This window comes from Panicum hallii, chromosome 5, assembly GCF_002211085.1.
Source record: "Panicum hallii strain FIL2 chromosome 5, PHallii_v3.1, whole genome shotgun sequence".
Lineage (NCBI taxonomy): Eukaryota > Viridiplantae > Streptophyta > Magnoliopsida > Poales > Poaceae > Panicum > Panicum hallii.
The window spans coordinates 13293096-13312885 of NC_038046.1; the positions used below are offsets into that span (position 1 = coordinate 13293096).

Sequence of the window (19790 nt, forward strand, 5' to 3'; positions counted from 1 at the left end):
GTAGTCGTAGTGTCGGCGCTTCTTTCCTTTTCCCTTCGCTTCTTTTGTTCTGTTTGCTGTGTTCTCCTTTCCCCTCTATCGATGTCGATGATCCACCACTGCTGCTGCGAACTGCAACGACGCTGCTGGTAATTCCCCGCTGCCAGGTCAAAGGCGGCAGCGAGCGATGGCAGGGAAAGCGAAAGCCCGTGGACCCCTCGGCGTTCCGTATGCCGCACTGCACCCGCCCCTCCCCCCAACGGCCAAAGCGCCAGCACGACCGCCACCAAAGCATGCCGTTCTTGCTGCTGTTCCCGTTGCTGCGAGTCGAGGAGCGGAGCAGCTACAGTGATTCCGCAGCAGCCTAATGCTGGAATCTGACAAGTGCTTGTGCTCCGTCCGTTCGCTTCTCGCGTGGCCGCGGAGGGCAGAGAGAGGGAGGAGGGCTGGGGTGCGGGTGACGGGGGCAGGGGATCCGATCCGCCCGAGGAGATGGAGATCGCCGTTCAAAAAGTTGCCCCGACACGGCCAGAGTTAAGCCTAGAGATTGGTGTCCTTTGGTTGGGGGATGGAATATCTGACACGCAGCTCTCGAGAGCCTCTCGCCGGCGCTCTCCCCCGCTTTGCCTTTCGATTGGAGAGAGACCGGGACAGGATCAGGGTGCGGTGCTGTGGTGGCCCCGTGGCCCGGCGTCTTTTGGATAGCGCGCGTCCCCTGGAGCACCTCCCGTTTCTCTAGGTTCAAACCATCCGTCACCAGCTGCCTGTCGGGACGACGCTCGTATATACCGGAGCAGGACTACTCAAGGAGCACGCTCCTGCATGTGCGATAACCGTAGGATATTCTCGAAGATCTACGTTAAGAACTCGATCGTGTAAGCGTAGCATCGGTGTGATCCTGCGGACAACGGCCTTGGGCCCACGTAAAGAAGCTTCTTCTTCGCCCGAGCTCGCGTATCGGTAGGCGCACCGCCCTCCGCCGCCGTCGAGCGTAACACCTTCCGGCCGGCGCTTTACACCCGTCGTCGTCGTCGCCGTCGAGTGAGCGGGGGACCCGCGTGACGTGACCCGTCCGCGGTCCCCTGCCTCGCTGCCTGAAGCAAGCCCGGCCGCTGTCGGCAGCCGCGCCACCGAGACTGTTGACCGACCGGCGGGCCTAGCTGGCGCCGCGGAGAGAGTAACGACCACCCGGTACGGTCCACACAAGCTTCTGTTGTCGGTCTAATCAGATCATTTGCGCTGCCGTGCTGGGAGCTTTCCGTTTCATCGTGGCACCAAACTCCGGCGCTTCAGTGAAATTGAAATCCCAAGGCGCTACCTGGGCCAAAATGCGCGATGGTAAGGCCGGCCTTAGTATGGTGGTCCACGGACCACGATTGTATGGCCCAATTTCAAAATCCACTCTAACCGGCCGAATGTGTGTGACAGTGTGACGCTCCTAGACCGGCCCATCAACGTGCGCAGCTCTCTACGCGCTGGTACGGTATGGGTCTGGAGGGCCCTCCCCCCTTCCCATAACCTCATCCAGACAGAATCACGGAACCCAGCGAGCCCCCACCCATTTCCGAACCAAACCGACCACACCACGCTCCACGCACACCACACCCGAGCGACGCCTACGCTTTCTGCTCCCGCCATGGACGCGGCGGGGAGGAGGCTCGCCCGCGTCGCCGCCCACCTCGCGCCGTCTTCGTTCCCGGTCACGCACGCCGCCGCACCCCCTCTCGTGCCCGCTCCCACCGCAGCGTCCTCGTCTTCGTCGTCGCCCGCGGGGGACAGCTACCGGCGCGTGCACGGCGACGTGTCGGCGGAGCCCCCGGAGTGGCGCGCGGCGACGGACGAGTCCGGGAAGGAGTTCGTCGACATCATCTACGAGAAGTCCGTCAATGAGGGCATCGCCAAGGTGACGAGTTCTTCATTTCTTCCCCACATCCGTTGACGTTCATGTGAAGTTCTGGATTGCTAGCAAAAGCGCGGCTGCTGGCTTGCCTTGCCTGCATCTCGTTTGCAGTTTCCTCCCTACTGATTACACTTTCCCATGGTTCTTCCATTTCGTGGTTGTCCAACCCCAATTTCTGTCGCAGATCACCATAAACCGGCCGGATAGAAGGAACGCGTTCCGCCCATTGACCGTGAAGGAGCTCATGCGCGCGTTCAACGATGCCAGAGACGACAGTTCGATTGGAGTCATCATTCTAACAGGGAAGGTAAGCAGTTTCATCATTCTCTCGTCCTGGGGTCCGGGTTAGATGAGGAGATAAGCTTATTTTTGATGTTCTGGCTGACCAGGGAACTAAGGCCTTCTGTAGCGGTGGTGACCAGGCTTTAAGAGATTCTGATGGATATGTTGACTTCGATAGCTTTGGCCGCCTCAACGTTCTTGACCTCCAGGTCAGCGTTAGGCGCATTGCTCAAACAAATTTACTACGTGCAAACCTTTTTTCTCGTAACAGGATCTTCTTGTGCTGAATTTTAACAATTATATTTGAATCGTGCACATCTTCTATCAATGGTTTATTTACACATAAACGCACCATGCAGGTATGCTCTGCCCACTTTTAGGTGATTTTTTAGTGTGGTGTTGAACTGACCTAGTGACCTACATCGTTCAGCTCCAACTCAAAATATGATGATGACATAGTACTTTGACTAGAGTTCCTTATTATTGCAAGTATATGTTGCTGTGCCGCTTAGCAAATTTGCATCAGCAGATTTTGTTTGTCCTGTTGGCGCTTTCTAGTATTAGTATGTTAATCCTGTGAAAATCAATGAACCATTTCTTCAGGTGCAAATCCGCCGTCTTCCAAAGCCTGTTATTGCTATGGTATGGTCATCACTATCATTCCCCTTTTCCTAATTTGTTTTCATCATCCTATAGACTTATTTTCTGTCATTTACTACCAGGTTGCTGGTTATGCTGTTGGTGGTGGGCATGTTTTGCATATGGTGTGTGACATAACAATTGCAGCAGACAACGCGATCTTTGGGCAGACAGGACCCAAGGTGATTTTCTGCTCTAAAACTTGTATCTTCTTGCTATGGATGAGGACTGAAAAGCATAGCATCTGTATCCGTTCATTAAATGTGAAATACCTAAAATCTCAGTACAATCAGTTTCTCTGTTTCATTTAGAACATTTTTCCATTCTTCTATTGGAATTGTAAACAATGTTAGTTTTTTTTTGAAAGATGTGTTTGTTTATTTTAGCATCCCCTTTTGTAATCTATATCACAGGTTGGAAGCTTTGATGCCGGCTATGGTTCTTCAATAATGTCCCGATTGGTGAGTTATCTTACTGATCCACTATTGGTTTCTGCATACACCTTTTTTCATAATGTGCTAGGACACATTCAATACTCAGAAGAATTCATTCTGAACAACACCTTACCTTATCAAGTATGAGAGTGTATGTCATTTTCATATTACTAACATTCCTAAAAGACATTAAGTAGCGTGCTCTTCTCACTTCAACTCTTTCTCCTATGGACAGGTTGGACCGAAGAGAGCACGTGAGATGTGGTTTCTGTCACGGTTCTACACTGCTGATGAAGCTGACAAAATGGGACTTGTGAACACCGTAGTGCCGGTGAGTGCTGCAAATTTAACTGCTGAGACTCAACTAGTATGATGTCGCATTGTTGCTGATGACAATATATGCCTTGCACATTTAGCTTGCTGAACTGGAGCGAGAAACCGTGAAATGGTGCCGGCAAATCTTAAGGAACAGCCCCATGGCCATTCGAGTTCTGAAATCTGCACTCAACGCAGCCGACGACGGCCATGCAGGTCTTCAGGTATAATTTGCCAATCAATACCCTTTCCTGAATAACTGCTGGAGCTCAAAACGTAACCCAGCCCTGAAGTTAGCTGATTATATTCAGCTGGATGCTTTGTGTCTCCGTGTTTGTAATTACTGATCAAGCTTCTGCTGCAGGAGCTTGGCGGTAATGCCACGCTGATATTCTACGGCACGGAAGAGGCAAAGGAAGGGAAGAACGCGTACATGGAGAGGCGGCGCCCGGATTTCTCCAAGTTCCCACGGAAACCTTGAAGCTTCACTTTGATGCTGCCATGGTCTAGTAAATTGTTTTTGCTATAAGAAGAGGTACAGTCCTAAAGAATTGTCAGCCGTGCACATCACTATCGTTTAGTAAATACTACATGCAAGGAGGCGACGGATGATGCCCATTCTTTGTGAACCTATCTGCATACGTGAGAAAGAAATGTAATTCATCTGAAAATTCAGAATGATTAAATTAATTCTCTGTGCATGATTAAATTAATTCTCTGTGCATTTTTATTCAGCTAGCTTTGCCTTTGCCGGTTTCTTTTTCTTCTTTGTTAGGCAGAAAGCTGGCTCAACTTGAGTTTCGTTTGCTGATTTGAGAATTCCCATGGCCCATGGGAGAAGTGAAGAGCCAGCCCGTCGAAGAGGAAACCTGTGGGCCGTGACGCAACTGCTGACGAGTGACCAGGCCCAATTTAACAACCGAAGCCCACTTCTGACGCTTATCCCCTTCTCTCGTTCCGAATCTCGTTGCGTCCCCAATCGTCTCAGCCCTCAGCGGGACGGAACCCTGCACAATCCAGCACACGGTACAGCGATTCAATCCACAAATATCGCGCCACGCGCACATCTCTGGCATACCCTGCGCCAGCCTTGCCGCACCGGATCCCGGCCTCCTCCCCGCCGCACAACAAATAGCAACCACGGCCACAATCCTGAGCGAACGCACAGAGAGAGAGAAAAAAAAGAATTGCTCCAATCCAGAAGCCGGAAAGAGCAGAAGAATCCGGAGGCAGCTCCAGGATTGTGGGCGATGCTGCGCGCGGGAGGCAGGCGGCTCCTCGCCCCGGGGCTCCGGCGGCTCGGCTTTGGCGCCGCCGGCGAGGCGGGCCCGGCCGCGGCGGCGGCCGGGGTTAGGGCGTACCACGAGAGGGTGGTGGACCACTACAACAACCCGCGGAACGTCGGGTCGTTCGACAAGGACGACCCCAACGTCGGCACCGGGCTCGTCGGCGCGCCGGCCTGCGGCGACGTCATGAAGATGCAGATCCGCGTCGACGAGGACTCTGGCAAGATCGTCGACGCCTGCTTCAAGACCTTCGGCTGCGGCTCCGCCATAGCGTCGTCATCCGTTGGTGAGCCTCCCCAGCCCCAGCGCTACAATCCCGTGTTCGCTTTCCCTAGGTGATTCCGGTGTAGGCATAATACTCTGTCCTTGCCAGATTTTAGAGGGAGACTCCTTGGGGCCTGTAATTTTTGTGAATTGAATTGCAGCATCAATTTGTTGTCCGACTATTCCGATGCTTTTATTCTGATTGTGGTAGTCATTTGTAGAGGATGATGAATTTCAGCTAGAACTAGAAGTATTGGGTTAGACTTTTTTACAATTGAATTAGTTATGCCAGGACAATAGGTCATTTTGGAGGGATTATCTGAGGGAGAAAATGCGCTACAAGAGATTAATTTCATTTGATTTATAGAGATATAATAACTGAACTGCTAATTTTCGTTATTATTGCTGTAGGATCATTACGGCCCTCCTTCCATTTTGTCTGTTTTTGGTGCTATAGTTGAGTTATATTTCTTATATGTGATGCGACCACATTCTGGGTAGACATAAGCAGATAAGCTGTATGGCAAAGAATTTTTGTAGCGAGCTGCAGTTTCATACTCATCCTATGCTTAGTCCCAGATTTAGTGTATATCAATTTCGCTGGTTTAGGGCTAAACTCCTTATATGGAGTATTCCATTATGATACTCTGTTCTTCCTTGTTTTTATTGTATTGTTCAGCAAGGGCGCCTTTTTTTAAGGAGAACGATGCCGAAGGCTCAAAAATTTACACCTTAAGAAAAACGATGAGTTCTAACTAGAAAGTTTCTTATTTCTGTTGGTAGCAGTATCTCTATAGCTTCAGATAGTTGTGGTCTTAAAAATTTTGTTGCCTGCTGAAAACCAAGTTGGTTCTAGATGATCATGCCTTAGTTTTGATTGAACTTAATGAAGGAAGCACTTATGATAGTCTGCAACTGGAAAAACTGTAGTATGTACTCAGGCTGTTAAAAACTGGAAAGGTGCAAATAATGAAATAGTCACCAGATGGATCAGGCAGCGTTCAAGCATCCTTGTTCTGATGCATGCTATACTCTCCTGCATTGCATTACGCATGAAAATACCACGAATTGCAAGTGCTGACTCAGTTGTGCCAACAACCATGGGAACCAGTTTGCCAATTTAAACATGAGCTTTATCCTAAATGACTGGAATATAATCTACGTGCAGGATGTAAGGTGGTCTAAATTTGGTAGTTTAGATTTTTTTTGTTATTATATTAATAAGTGCCAGATATCACCTTGGGACGCATAGGTTGCTTGTATCTTAGAAGCTGAAACCATTCCTGAATCTTTACTCCCAAAGCTTTTTTTTTTGAGTTACTGGCCTTAATTAGACAAAATGCTCAAAGTACTATTATTTCAAGCGCATTGACTGTTTGCTCCTAGTTTTCTCAAAATTTCGGGACCTATCTTAACACCATCTTGCTGCCCAAAGTAATGTTATTTTGAGTGCTCGAGTGTTTGCTCGTAGTTTTCTAGTTCTATTTCCTTACAACATGCTTATCAGTATTGTTCACGACCGTTTATATTTTCTTTCTCCTTGTAGCTACTGAATGGGTGAAGGGAAAACCAATGGATGAAGTTTTGACTATCAAGAACACGTAAGTTATCCATCATCTTTTTCCAATATCTTCAGTGTGCTTATATTGTTCATGTTTTTATCATCCTAACATGTTTAAATTTCACTTTCTAATGCAATCGCTGCTTGTGTGTTCCTTTGCAAACATCATTCTGTTCTTTATAATGTGAATACCAGTGTGAGATTTCCTGGGGTTTGTATCAGAAAAGAGACAGTTCACTACTGATCGTCATGGGCTCATGGCTCCTTTTATTTTGACATTGGATTTTCAATTATTAGAAAAATACCCAGTCGATTGCATGATGAATGTATCCTTAATGATGTTACATTCTGGTTTGTGTGGGGTCTGTAAGCTGCTACAAATATGGCCTTTCTCCATTTGCCAGGGATAATCATTTTAGTTTTTCCCCTTGCCTTTTGGAGTGGCATATCTGTGATATGATGTGCTAGTTTATATTGTTATGAGCTTGCTTGAGTCGGTGAATCGAAAACCTGCCCATAACCAGAGACTTGACTTTCTCCTTGGTTTTTGTTTGACTTCTTGTGTTAGTAATTAAATATGTCTGCTGGGTACATTAGAGGAAAGATGCCACTTATGGTCTTGTTCGCTGCTTTCTTTAGAAATAAGATAGATCATTTTGTTTGTTTTCCACCTGCACTGCTGTTGCTGTTGTCTGTCGCAATGCAGTTGAGGTTGTGCTCGGCACTAACAGAGTCTTTGAAGCAAACTCCCCATTACTATAGTTGACTTTGCTGCTCTGCTTTTCAGTGAGATTGCAAAGCACTTGTCGCTTCCACCAGTAAAGCTCCACTGCAGCATGCTTGCGGAGGATGCGATTAAGGCTGCTGTGAAAGACTATGAAGCCAAGAAGGCAAAGATGGGGCAAAAGGGCGAAGACAGCCCTTCCGAGAAGGCTGCTGAAGCATGAACGTGAAGTTTCTGCCGTGAAGACACGGAACTGATATATTTCAATTCCCGAATCCCCTGTTGTGCATCTCCAAAGATAAATGCTACTGTCCGTAAGGTGGGGATTGCGTGCAATGTTCACAAACTCTGGTACTGCAGCATGTATCATAAGTCGAGGATGGAGACGAACAATTTCAAATAAAACTGCTGCCATCTTAGAAAAGAGTATGTTCATGTACAAGAGCTGTGTCTGGAAGTGTTGTTTGGCCGCACGTTACTTATGTACAAGTAGTCATGTTTTGGGGGTGCAGAATGCTACTACGTAATTGCGTAATGTTCTCTTTACTTCTGGGACAGCTACCGTTTGATCAATTCGAGTCTTTGTTCAACTATACGCGGCTCTGTTTCTCTTTTTCCGAAGAAATAACAGAGGCAGCTCACCTACTATATGTATTTATAATATAAAAAGGACATAATGTTATATGTAGTTCGAAACGATGCCTGCTCATCGGAAATTTGAATTTTGTGAGCAGCTCAAAGGTGTAATTTGCCGCCAGGCAAATCCGAAGTAAGCTTGGACTACTCGCTGCATACCCCTGACAAGATACCATGCCATAGATTTCGGCTGTAGCCATAGCTGCACGTTCAGGTAAACTAGTGGTTTCATGTAAATACAACTTGAGGACTAAAGATTATAGAAAATACAATGTTGTAAGGTATCCCGTAACCATCAACGGCTTCGACGAACGGAACTCTTGAAATAATCTAGGATTACAACACATAATTTCCACAACCAACTGCGGCGTTCAGCTCCCTAAGTAGATATATGCATCTGGAAAAGTACATTATTCTCCAACTGGTGGAACATACACGCCATGTCAAATGCAAAAAGGGGTTTACTCACATTGCTCTGCAAAAATAAGAAAAAATTAATGTGGTCAAACTAGTAATCATAAGGTTTAGTGTTGAAAGTTCAGCTACAATACACAGCTCTGCAAAAATAAGAAGAATTAACGTGGTCAAATTAGTAATGACAAGGTTCCGTGTTGAAAGTTCAGCTACAATACATGGCTCTGCAAATATATTGTATTATGTATAGTACTGCTCATCTTTCAACTGTACGCATTTTCACTTGGGGATTACAATATTTTACAATGCAGAAGCACTTTCAACTTGTGTACATGTCAACACAGAGTGATATTATAGATGCATGCTGCATACAGATACTACTGCCAGAAGGATAACATTATAATAAATCTCTAGGTTCCCAATGAAGCGAATTAAATGCATACATAAAGAATAAGATTAGAAAATATAGGAGCTGACAAATGACAACGCATTGGGCTAATTGGGTAAATGAAGTAATGGAATGCCGACAAGAAAATTGTGCCACACGTAATGACTCATGACATGAGAATGGAGAAATACTATTTGCCTAAGTAACAATGAGCAGACAATAAACCTCAAAATTCTTGAAGCTCCCCAAAAGAACCCTCAAAATGTAAACAAGAAAATCTGAGATCTAGCAAACCAACAAAAACAAAAGGTTAATTTATCAACTCTTCCATTGAACGAACAAGCTGAACGCTGCGCAGCTCATCACAAGATTAAAGATTTACTCTAAATAAAAGAACTATTAGGTGTGCAGTGTGCACTCTGAACTGACAGCAAAGATACCGCTTACATTCTAAATAGCTGGCATTATATGTCATGGTGAATATTAGGTACAATGAATTACTCAAAGGAAGTGATGGATAATTCATTCCACTGTGAAAATGGACAGGAAGAGGTACTTTTGACCAGATGTCAATATAGAATGGTAGCCTGGAGATTTTCAGAACATTACCGACTCAAGGATAACTGATCTGACAAATAGTTTCCCCTATTCAGTTTGCTCATATATGCTTAATGAACAGGTGAAATAACATCTAATTGGAATCAATTAGATATCTTACATAACAAGTAAAGTGAGAGCAATTCCACAATTTCACAAAATGTTATGAAACAAGAGTACAAAGCAATGAAGTGATATACATTGTTTCCAAGAGACCACTCAAGTTAAACGTTTGAACAAACATTCAGTAAATAGATTTCCACTATATATAAACCCCGTCCAATTCTTGATGACAGACATATTGCCCAATAGCAAACAAAATGCAAACCACTATAAAGATTGCTCCTGAACACTCTCTCATAAAAGGAAAGCGCAATGTCCACCATCATGAATTGGCAGTGTCATATCACAAATGTACATTACAAGTTCTGGGCATGCGGCATTCAGTGTCAACTCAAGGTAGAGACATCATGCAAATATGAGCTAGAGAATCCACGCATACACAAATCTCATATCAAACAGCAATTCCTTGTGAAGGACAATGGGGGTACAAAAGATTGGGATGCAAAGAAAAGAAAGTGGAGAAGAAAAAGGAAGACCTAGTATACCTAGTGTCACACGATGGACACCTTGGCGCCGACCTCCTCGAGCTGCTTCTTGGCGTCGTCGGCCTCGTCCTTGCTGACGCCCTCCTTGAGCTTCTTGGGGAGGCCCTCGATGAGGTCCTTGGCCTCCTTGAGCGCGAGGCTGGTGAGCGCGCGCACGACCTTGATGGTGGCGATACGCGCGCTGCTGGGCACCTCATCGATGACGACGTCGAACTCCGTCTTCTCGACGGGGGCCGCCTCCTCGGCCGCCCCCGCGCCGCCCGCCCCCGGCGCCGCGACGACGGCGGCCGGCGCGAAGGCTGCGGCGGTGACGCCGAGGCGCTCCTGCAGGTGGTCGACGAGGCTGCGGGCCTCCTCGAGCGTGAGCCCGGCGATGGCGTCCCCGAGCTCGAGGACCTTGGGGGACTCGGTGGCGGTGCACGCGGCGGCGACGGTGCGGCGGCCCCGGCGGCCGTGGGGCACGGCGACGGAGGACCTCGCGAGCGAGGCGGAGGGGCACGGGGAGGAGGAGGGGCGGGAGAGGAGGGTGAAGGCGGAGGAGAGGGTGGTGGACGCCATGGGGGGCTTGCCGCTGGGGAGCTCGGGCCTCGGGAGTGAGCAGCAGCGGCGGGAGGAGGCGGGGGATAAGAAGATGAGGTGATGGGTGCCGTTGCGATAAGATGGGGGAGAGTTTTATACGGACGGTGCGAGTGGCTAACACCTGCGCTTCTTCTACCTGCAAATTGCGATTGCATCTCCGGATCTGTAAAAGGCTAAAAGCAGATGAGGTAACTGTGAATTCCCTAGTTTTCAAAAAAAAACTGTGAATTCCATTTTCATTTCAGTAAACCATCATCCTCTTCGGTTTGAGAAATAAAAGACGATCAAATTCATGAATTTAACAGCACAAAAAAGTTCGGAAAAAAATGTTTGCCTTCAAAGTTTCAGGGCGCCTTGCAAAAATCGATCAGTGGCCCATGGATCAGAGATTCAGAGTTACAGGAATGTCAGGAACCTACGACTCCTAAACAACAGAATGCAGGCGCGACTGGAGGTACATGCTCGACGGCGCGTACATCTGCTGCGCCGTGCTCAGCGACTGGTCCGAGTCGGTGCTGCTCTGCAGCACATGTGCCCGTCGTCGTCGCCGGGGCGCCTCGCGCTTCCGGCATGCTGCGCCGGCTCCACGCCGCCGCCGCCGCATTCGTCGTCCCCGCGGCGGCGGCGGCGGCAGCGGCAGCCGAGGACCAAGCATAGCAGCACCACAAGCAGGACCGCCCCGACGAGCAGGAGCGTGATTACTGTGTCGTTGCCCATGCCGACTTGCCGAGCTTCTCGTGTATGGGTTCGCCGCCGTGCTCGTTTGGGTTCGTATATGTACGCGGCGGCATCACGAGCCTTTTCCAAATGCGAGGGCTTCGCGTATATGGAAGAAGAAGGGGATCGTCTCGTTTCTCGTGATCTGTGTTCTTCCAAACTTTCGCAATGCGTGTGTTGAAGAAAAAGGAAATCACGCGCTGATTGAACCGGAATCCGCTGGCCCTGCCAGGTTTGCCCGGGAAAAAGGCTGAGGCTCTCTAGCCCCCTGCTGCCCGGCCGGCCGGCCCAGTGCCGCGCTTGAAGATGATCTTTGGATTTGTGTAAAAAAAAGGTTAAAAAAAGTTTGGAAGAGAAACAAACAAAAAAAACATGTCTGTCAGAGCCTTCGCAATTGTGATTAGAGATGGTACTTCGCAATTGGTGATTAGAGATGGTAAAAAGTTTCAAATTTTAGTCTAGATAATATAAGGATGTTCTTGCGTCCTAGACTCTGTTCCGAGGAAGCTGCTAGCATGCGGCTGAAATTGTAATATTTAGTTTCTCCAGAATAATTCGTATTTTGTTATCGCAAACTTCAGACAATAACGACCACTATCGATAGCTCATGCACAGTTCATATAATCAACAATCGAGCAGAGACACAAAAGGAAACTCTACATTAATTAACGAAACAAGCCGAAGGCTAACCTAATCCATTCACTTTTGAATGAATCAAGAATCAACTAACCCAAGCACTTCACTAGATGGTAGGCTTCAATTTGACCTTCAGCTAAAACTAAAACCGAAAATGCTATCGCTGCCGTCGGTTCCCGCCGCCGACCCCCGCATCCTCCTCGACGATTGCACCATGCCCTGCATCGCGGGCGTCGCGAAACCAAAGCTGAAGCACGAGGGCGCCGCCCCGAACGCCGGTGACGCCGTTGAACCGAGCCCTGCTGTCTGCACTGGCCCGAACAAACTCGGGGAGGGCGCCGCCGCCGCCGAGATGAGGTGCACCATGGACGCGCGCTGTTGCGCGTGCGCGGTGATGCCGGCGAGCATGAACGCGGGCCCGGTCTGCTCGTACTCCCGCCGGTCCGCCACGCGCGCGCTCAGCTCGCGCTGCTCCGCCACCAGCGCCGCGCACCTCGAGTCGCCGGCCAGCCGCGGCAGCGGACGCCTCCTGCCGGCGGTCCAGGATCCGCGTCGCGCTCCGCCGCTGCCCGCGCCTCCGCGAGGTCCTCGGCCGCCTTCACGCGGAACAGCTCCCGCGCAACCTCCACGGACGGCGCCGCGTCCGCCACGACCGCCGGCCTCTGGACCACGGCGTCCTCGCCGGAAACGTCCGCCGACTGCCCGGTCGCCGCGTCTTGGTAAGTGCACTGTGCACCTCGCTCTGATCAGGTGTGTGACGCAGCCGTCTTCGGCGGCGACTGGCACGTCCAGGAACAGAAGGAAGCACCTCTCCTCGTCCGCGTACATCTCGCCGACGTCCACCGACGCGGCGCGTCCGTCCGAGCCGACGCTGCTCTCGTAGCGCCCGGACTTGACCGCCCGGACGCGCACGCCGGGGTGCAGGCACTCGAGGGCGACGCGCGCCTCCTGCACAGCGACGGAGAGGAGCCCGCCGATGCACTTCGCGAACGAGTCCTGCACGACCGCCTGGTTCTCGATGAAGGAGAATGTGCCGCCGGTCTCCTCCGCGATGGCCTGCATCGCCGCTGCGTCGTGGTCCCAGCCGAACCCGAACGCGTGGACAGGTGCGCACCGGTTACCGGCGCTACGCCTCAAGGAATGTGGCACGAGATCTCTGTGGATCTGGCGGCCATTAGGTCCGTAGCTGCACCCTGTCTGGTTGTCTTGGTCGTCCGAGAGAAAAATGATGCCGGCGACAGCGTTCCTGTGCCGGCGGCTGTCGAGCACATTGGCGGCAACACCAAGGCCGCCTCCAATGTTCGTCCAGCCGTCGGCGACCCAGGGATTCCATTGCACCCTTGGCCGTGGCCTTCCCACTGCCCGACATGCGTGTCAATCGGATGACACGACGAGCCTTGGTTGAGAAGGCCACGACGCTGAGCCGATCGCGGGGTCCGAGGTTGTCGATGACGAAGCCCATGGCCTGCTTCAGCAGCGCCAGTTTGGAGCCCTCCATGCAGCCGCTGACATCGAGTACCGCCACGAGGTCGAGGGGAGCGCGCGCCTGTTAGTTAATCTAGCTACTTACCGTTGCATAAACTGCATGTAGATTGAGTCATAGGTTGTTATCGGGTCATGGGTGGCCAGAGGCGTGCTTGTTCACGGCATGGCCCGAGTCATTCGCGTTCTCGTTTGAGCGCCATGGCGTGCAGGGCGGCACGTAGCGCACGCGCTGGAAAAACGGCGCGTCGCGCACCTTGCGCATCGTGGCGTGGAGTCCGGGCATCCAATGCCCATGTATGCATGTTCCCTTCCATATAAATGCATAACGAAAAACCGAGAAGGCTGCTAAGTTCTGCAGCTAGACCAAAACTACTCTCTCCACCTCGCATGTGTTCGTGTTCATCATGTGTTCATCTCGTCGCCGTGTAGTTCGTGATCCAGAGCTGCGATCAAGTGCGGCCCCAACAAGTGGCATCAGAGCCAGTTTGAGTATATGCACCGGTGACGATGTCCTCCAGCCGCAGCCCATCTCCTCCCAAGGCGCGAGTGCTGGACAGCGGGAAGAAGCCATCTTCAGGCGACAAGAAGGCTGGCGACGATCATGGTGCCGGCGGATCAAAACCCGTTGTCGTGGAGCGCGTGATCAAGGATGTCGGCATGGCGGCGGCGTACCCGGAGCTGACTCGTACCAACTACAACGAGTGGGCTCTTGTGATGCAGGTGAACTTCGAGGCACAAGGGCTATGGGAGGCCATCGTGGACGACGGCGTCGATCGGCGTGATGATCGGCAGGCGCTGGCCGCGCTGCTGCGTGCCGTGCCCGCTGGGATGCGGTCGACGCTCGCCGTCAAGAAGAGCGCCAAGGAGGCGTGGGAGGCGGTGCGAACGATGCGGCTCGGCGTTGATAGCGTTAAGGCGGCCAACGCCCAGAAGCTACTGGCGGAGTTCGAGGCCATCAAGTTCAAGCCACGCGAGACCGTCGACGAGTTCGCCATGCGGATCAACAGCCTCGCCAGCACCATCCGCACACTGGGAGAGTCCCTGGACGAGCCGCGCATCGTGAAGAAGTTTCTGCGCGTCGTGCCAAGCCGGTACTCGCAGATCGCCGTCTCAATCAAGACCTTGCTCGATCTAGACAAGCTCACGGTGGAGGAGCTGGTCGGCCGGTGCGCGCGTCGCAAGATCGCTTCGACGAGCCCAACGTGGGAAGCGGCGGCGACGAAGTACGTGACAAGTCCGGGCGGTTGATGATGGCGGAGGAAGATTGGTTCGCGAAGTGGAAGCACAAGCTGCAGCCCGATGCGACGTCGAGTAGCTCGGGTGGCCAACCACAAGGGAAGGCCAAAGGCGGTGCACGCACTGACGAGTGCGAAGGCACCGGCAAGCTGACGTCGGAGGGCACGCTGCGTCGCAACGGGCGGTGCCGCAACTGCGGCATCTATGGCCATTGGGCCAAGGAGTGCAGGAAGCCGAAGAAGGAGAAAGCCCGCAAGTATGAGGCGGCGCATCTAGCCAAGGCCGACGTCGAGCAGCCGGCGCTGCTGCTGGCCGCGGCGAGCACTGGAGGGCGAACGACGTCGCACGTCGTGCACCTTCATGAGCGCAACGTCGATCCCTCGGACTACGGCAACGATGACGTGTGGTACCTGGACATGGGGGCCAGCAACCATATGATCGGGCAGCGCACACTCGTGGCGCACCTGGACGAGTCCGTGGGCGGGATGGTGTGCTTTGGAGATGGATCCGTCGTGGAGATCCATGGCCTGGGCGCCGTGGTGATGAAAGGGCGTCAAGGGGAGCACAAGGTACTAACTTCGGTTTATTTCATCCCAAAATTGAAGAGTAATATTGTGAGTCTAGGCCAATTGGAGGAAGCTGGGTGCGGGATCGTTCTTGGGAACGGCAAGCTGTGTGTGTATGATCGAGATCACGCACTGCTTGTGAAGGCGTCGCGAACCACCAACCGGCTGTACACGGTCAAGCTGGACGTGGCAGCGCCGGTGTGTTTGCTCTCCAAGGCCGACGACATCACGTGGCTCTGGCACGCTCGCTATGGGCACCTGAATTTCAGGGCGCTCCGTGATCTTGGCGTGAAGGAGATGGTGGAGGGCATTCCGGTGATCAACCGGATCGAGCAGGTCTGCGACGGCTGCACCCTCGGCAAGCAGCATCGAGCGCCGTTCCTGCGCTCGTCGACATACCGAGCTGATCAAGGGCTCGACCTGCTCCACGCCGATCTGTACGGACATATCACGCCACCAACGCTGGGGGGAAGTTATTTCCTCCTGGTGGTTGATGACTACTCCAGGCACATGTGGGTGGAGTTCCTGGCATCCAAAGATCAGGCTCTCTACTTCATCAAGAAGATCAAGGCCAGTGCCGAGACGGAGCTTGGCAGGAAGCTTCGGGCACTAAGGACGGACCGCGGTGGCGAGTTCAACTCCAACTAGTTCACTGTGTTCAGCACCGAGTTTGGCATCAAGCATCACACCACCACGTCGTATTCACCTCAGCAGAATGGTGTGGTGGTCTGGTGGAACGGAGGAACCAAACTGTCGTGGAGATGGTGCGCTGTATGTTGAAGAGCAAGGGCGTGCCGGGCAGGTTCTGGGGAGAAGCAGTGGCGACAGTTGTGTACGTCCTGAACAGAGCGCCTACCAAGAGTCTCCAAGGCAAAACACCATATGAAGCGTGGTACAAGAAGAAGCCCAGTGTGCATCATCTGCGCATGTTTGGATGTGTGGTACATGTGAAGAACATAGGGCCTGGAGTGAGCAAGCTCTCTGACAGGTCTAAACCAATGGTGTTTCTTGGCTATGAGCCGGGAACGAAAGGTTACCGTGCATTCGATCCAACAACTATCAAGCTACATATCAGTCGGGATGTTGTGTTCGAGGAGCAGCGGGCGTGGGACTGGAGCAGCAGCAGTGCAGAGCGTTCGGGGATGGACGGAACCAGTGTGGAGTTCATCATCTCTGAAGAACCTACAATGTGAGGCAGTGCTGATGAAAATCCAATAGTGGAGGTAACTGAACCTGGATCGCCGGCAACATCATTTGGGCCGGCTGTATCGAGCCCGGTGTCACCGGCGACGCCAACTCCAAGCCACCCTGCACCAACCTCTCCATCGACACCGGCGACAACACCACGGGTGACACCACTCACCGCTGCAGCTGCTGACTCTGAAGATGTGCAGCCCCGTTTTCGTGCACTGACTGACATATACAATGCCAGTGAGGAGGTACTTGATTTCGAGTACAGTGGGTTGTGCCTGCTAGCTGCAGATGAGCCCACTAGTGTGGACCGTGCATTGGAGGAGCCCTGTTGGCGAGAAGCAATGGAGGCAGAGTTGGAATCAATCCGTGAGAACAAGACCTGGACACTAGCTGAACTACCAAGTGGGCAGCGAGCTATCGGGCTCAAATGGGTGTTTAAGGTGAAGAAGGATCCAGATGGCAATGTGGTCAAGTACAAGGCGCGTCTCGTTGCAAAAGGGTATGCCCAGCGCAAAGGGGTGGATTTTGATGAAGTTTTCGCACTAGTGGCCAGGATGGAGACAGTGCGGATGCTGCTAGCACTTGCCGCGCACGGTGGCTGAGAGGTACATCACATGGATGTTAAATCCTCATTTCTGAATGGTGATCTACGTGAGCAGGTATATGTCCATCAACCACCTGGGTTCGTCAACAGCGGAGAGGCAGGCAAGGTGCTCAAACTGAACAAGGCTCTGTATGGGCTTCGTCAGGCACCACGGGCGTGGAATGCACGCCTTGATCAGGAGCTGATGGAGCTGGGATTCAGGCGCAGTGTACTGGAGCATGCAGTGTACAGGCGAGGTGAGAAGGATTCTTTTCTGCTAGTAGGCGTGTATGTGGATGATCTTATTATCTATGGGCCAAATGCTGGTGAAATCAACAAGTTCAAGCAACAGATGATGAAGAGCTTCAAAATGAGTGATCTCGGTCTGCTCAGTTACTATCTCGGCATTGAGGTAAAGCAGAAGAAGGGGGAGATTACTATAAGCCAAAGTGCCTACACTGGGAGGATCCTCGAGATGGCTCGCATGACAGGCTGCAACCCCTGTACTATACCAATGGATCCACGTCTGCAGCTGACCAAGGAAACTGCAGGAGCACCTATTGATCCAGCCAGATACAGAAGCATAATTTGCAGTCTGAGGTATCTTGTAAACACTTGGCCTGATATTGCTTTTGCTGTGGGGATGGTGAGCCGATTCATGGAAGCACCGCGTGATGAGCACTGGCAGGCAGTGAAACAAATTCTCAGGTACCTAGCAGGGACGGCTGGTCATGGCTGTGTGTATGGAGCAGGTGCAAGACGGCTTCAGAGCCTGGTTGGTTTCAGTGACAGTGACCATGCTGGTGATAGGAATGATCGCAAGAGCACCACAAGACGGCTTCAGAGCCTGGTTGGTTTCAGTGACAGTGACCATGCTGGTGATAGGAATGATCGCAAGAGCACCACAGGGATAGTATTCTTCCTAGGAGGAAACCTGATCACTTGGGTTTCTCAAAAGCAAAAGGTGGTGGCATTGTAGCAGTAGCAGCAGCTTGTCAAGGTGTGTGGTTGAGCATACTCTTGGCTGAACTAGTGGGTGATGGCACTGCAGAAAAGTTCAAGCTATTCGTTGACAACCAATCTGCAATCGAGCTTAGTAAGAATCCGGTGCATCACGACCGCAGCAAACACATTGACACTCGCTTCCACTATGTTCGTGAGTGCGTTGAGGAAGATCGTCTGGAAATAGATCATGTTGGAACAAAAGGTCAACTGGCGGATATTCTGACAAAGGCTTTATGCAAGGTCAAGTTCGTCGAGCTGCGCCAGCGTCTGGGCATGGCTCAGGTAGTACTAGATTAGGGAGAGATATGTTAGTTAATCTAGCTACTTACCGTTGCATAAACTGCATGTAGATTGAGTCATAGGTTGTTATCGGGTCATGGGTGGCCAGAGGCGTGCTTGTTCACGGCGTGGTCCGAGTCATTCGCGTTCTCGTTTGAGCGCCACGGCGTGCAGGGCGGCACGTAGCGCACGCGCTGGAAAAACGGCGCGTCTTGCGCATCGTGGCATGGAGTCCGGGCATCCAATGCCTATGTATGCATGTTCCCTTCCATATAAATGCATAACGAAAAAACGAGAAGGCTGCTAAGTTCTGCGGCTGGACCAAAACTACTCTCTCCACCTCGCATGTGTTCGTGTTCATCGTGTGTTTATCTCGTCGCCGTGCAGTTCGTGATCCAGAGCTGCGATCAAGTGCGGCCCCAACAGCGCCGACGCCTCTGCGACCGCGACGGGGGCCTTGGCGTGCAACAGCACCGCGAAGTTTTCATGGGCCGCATCTCTCGCGACGGCCGAGTTCTCGCAGTGTATCTTGAGGAAGACCACCCCGTTGCGCGTCGCTTCCTGGACGGTGTCCCGGCCGTTGTGTGCCGGCGGCTCCACCGGCTCGTCGTCATCGAATAAGCTGGACGGGAACTCAAACACGATGGCCGTGGTGGCATGGAAAAGGTGTTGGACGGGGCGAAACTGAAGCCTGTAGGCCCTGAAAAGAAGGACGGCTGCGGCGGCGAGGAAGAGGTGCTGGGCGGCGCGAAAGTGAGGCCGTCAGAACGCGAGAACAAGGATGGCATTGGCGGCGAGGAGGAGAGGTGGGGCGTCGTGAATGTGGGCGTGGTAGAGGGATTGGACGGCGCGAAACTGAAGCCGGCAGGCCGCGACAACGAGGAGGGATGTGGCGGCGAGGAAGAGAGGTTGGGCGGCGCGAATGAGGGCGTGGAAGATGGGGTCCTGAAAGTGAGCGAGGAAGAGGGGTTGGTTGGGCTTGGGCAGCGCCAAGGTGAATGTTGGCGTCGAAAACAAGGGCGCGCGCGGTTGTGCCGGCGAGGAAGAGTTGTTGAGCGGCGAAGGCGGCGTCACGGTCGTGACCACGTCGCGCCACCGCGCGCCGCAGACCGGGCAGACGCTGCCGGAGAAGCAGCGGAGGTGGAACGTGTGGGCGCACTCGGACGTGACGGTGGCCTGGCCTCGGCCCATGGCGCCGCCGCAGACGGAGCACGGGGACGGCGGCGACGGCTGCGCAGCCGGCGGCGCGGGAGCGAGTCAGAAGGGGTAGGGCGGCGCCTGCTGCTGCCCGAACAGGCTTCTCCCGGAGGGCTGCGGCGACGGCGGCTGCGCTCCCGAGAGGTTGGAGAAGGTGCTCGCCGAACTTGCCGCCGCCTGCGGCCGCTGTCCAAACACGCCCGTCGTCTTCGTGAAGGAGAAGGGGGTGGCCGGCGGCGGGGCGGGAGCCACGGCCGGCGTGTGCCTCCACGCCTTGGCGCAGGCC

The 19790-nt window shown here is 52.4% G+C and overlaps 3 protein-coding genes and 1 pseudogene across 3 annotated transcripts; 2 read left to right on the top strand and 2 right to left on the bottom strand.

Annotated features, from left to right (window-relative positions):
* The first annotated feature begins 1520 nt into the window (after positions 1 to 1520).
* Positions 1521 to 4262, top strand: LOC112891807 (1,4-dihydroxy-2-naphthoyl-CoA synthase, peroxisomal). Its single transcript, XM_025958773.1, has 9 exons — positions 1521 to 1882; positions 2064 to 2186; positions 2269 to 2370; positions 2765 to 2803; positions 2884 to 2982; positions 3214 to 3261; positions 3470 to 3565; positions 3651 to 3773; positions 3914 to 4262. Exons 1-9 carry the CDS (start codon positions 1616 to 1618, stop codon positions 4028 to 4030), a joined length of 1014 nt encoding a protein of 337 aa, XP_025814558.1. The 5' UTR covers positions 1521 to 1615; the 3' UTR covers positions 4031 to 4262.
* A 430-nt stretch (positions 4263 to 4692) lies between these two features.
* Positions 4693 to 7977, top strand: LOC112891808 (iron-sulfur cluster assembly protein 1-like). The gene is made up of 3 exons (XM_025958774.1): positions 4693 to 5121; positions 6646 to 6700; positions 7448 to 7977. Exons 1-3 carry the CDS (start codon positions 4800 to 4802, stop codon positions 7605 to 7607), a joined length of 537 nt encoding a protein of 178 aa, XP_025814559.1. The 5' UTR covers positions 4693 to 4799; the 3' UTR covers positions 7608 to 7977.
* A 218-nt stretch (positions 7978 to 8195) lies between these two features.
* On the bottom strand, positions 8196 to 10682 carry LOC112891809 (50S ribosomal protein L12, chloroplastic-like). Its single transcript, XM_025958775.1, has 2 exons — positions 10028 to 10682; positions 8196 to 8495 (listed from the first exon to the last, which is right to left on the bottom strand). Exon 1 carries the CDS (start codon positions 10583 to 10585, stop codon positions 10034 to 10036), a length of 552 nt encoding a protein of 183 aa, XP_025814560.1. The 5' UTR covers positions 10586 to 10682; the 3' UTR covers positions 8196 to 8495; positions 10028 to 10033.
* Positions 10683 to 12091: 1409 nt separating this feature from the next.
* Positions 12092 to 13706, bottom strand: LOC112892442 (annotated as a pseudogene).
* Positions 13707 to 19790: the final 6084 nt, after the last annotated feature.

Coding starts and splice junctions, on each gene's coding strand:
- LOC112891807 (XM_025958773.1), top strand. CDS start 1,616: ATGGACGCGGCGGGGAGGAGGCTCGCCCGCGTCGCCGCCCACCTCGCG. Junction 3,566..3,650: donor TTGTGAACACCGTAGTGCCG/GTGAGTGCTGCA, acceptor TTGCACATTTAG/CTTGCTGAACTGGAGCGAGA. Junction 3,774..3,913: donor ACGGCCATGCAGGTCTTCAG/GTATAATTTGCC, acceptor CTTCTGCTGCAG/GAGCTTGGCGGTAATGCCAC.
- LOC112891808 (XM_025958774.1), top strand. CDS start 4,800: ATGCTGCGCGCGGGAGGCAGGCGGCTCCTCGCCCCGGGGCTCCGGCGG. Junction 5,122..6,645: donor CATAGCGTCGTCATCCGTTG/GTGAGCCTCCCC, acceptor TTCTCCTTGTAG/CTACTGAATGGGTGAAGGGA. Junction 6,701..7,447: donor GTTTTGACTATCAAGAACAC/GTAAGTTATCCA, acceptor TCTGCTTTTCAG/TGAGATTGCAAAGCACTTGT.
- LOC112891809 (XM_025958775.1), bottom strand. CDS start 10,585: ATGGCGTCCACCACCCTCTCCTCCGCCTTCACCCTCCTCTCCCGCCCC.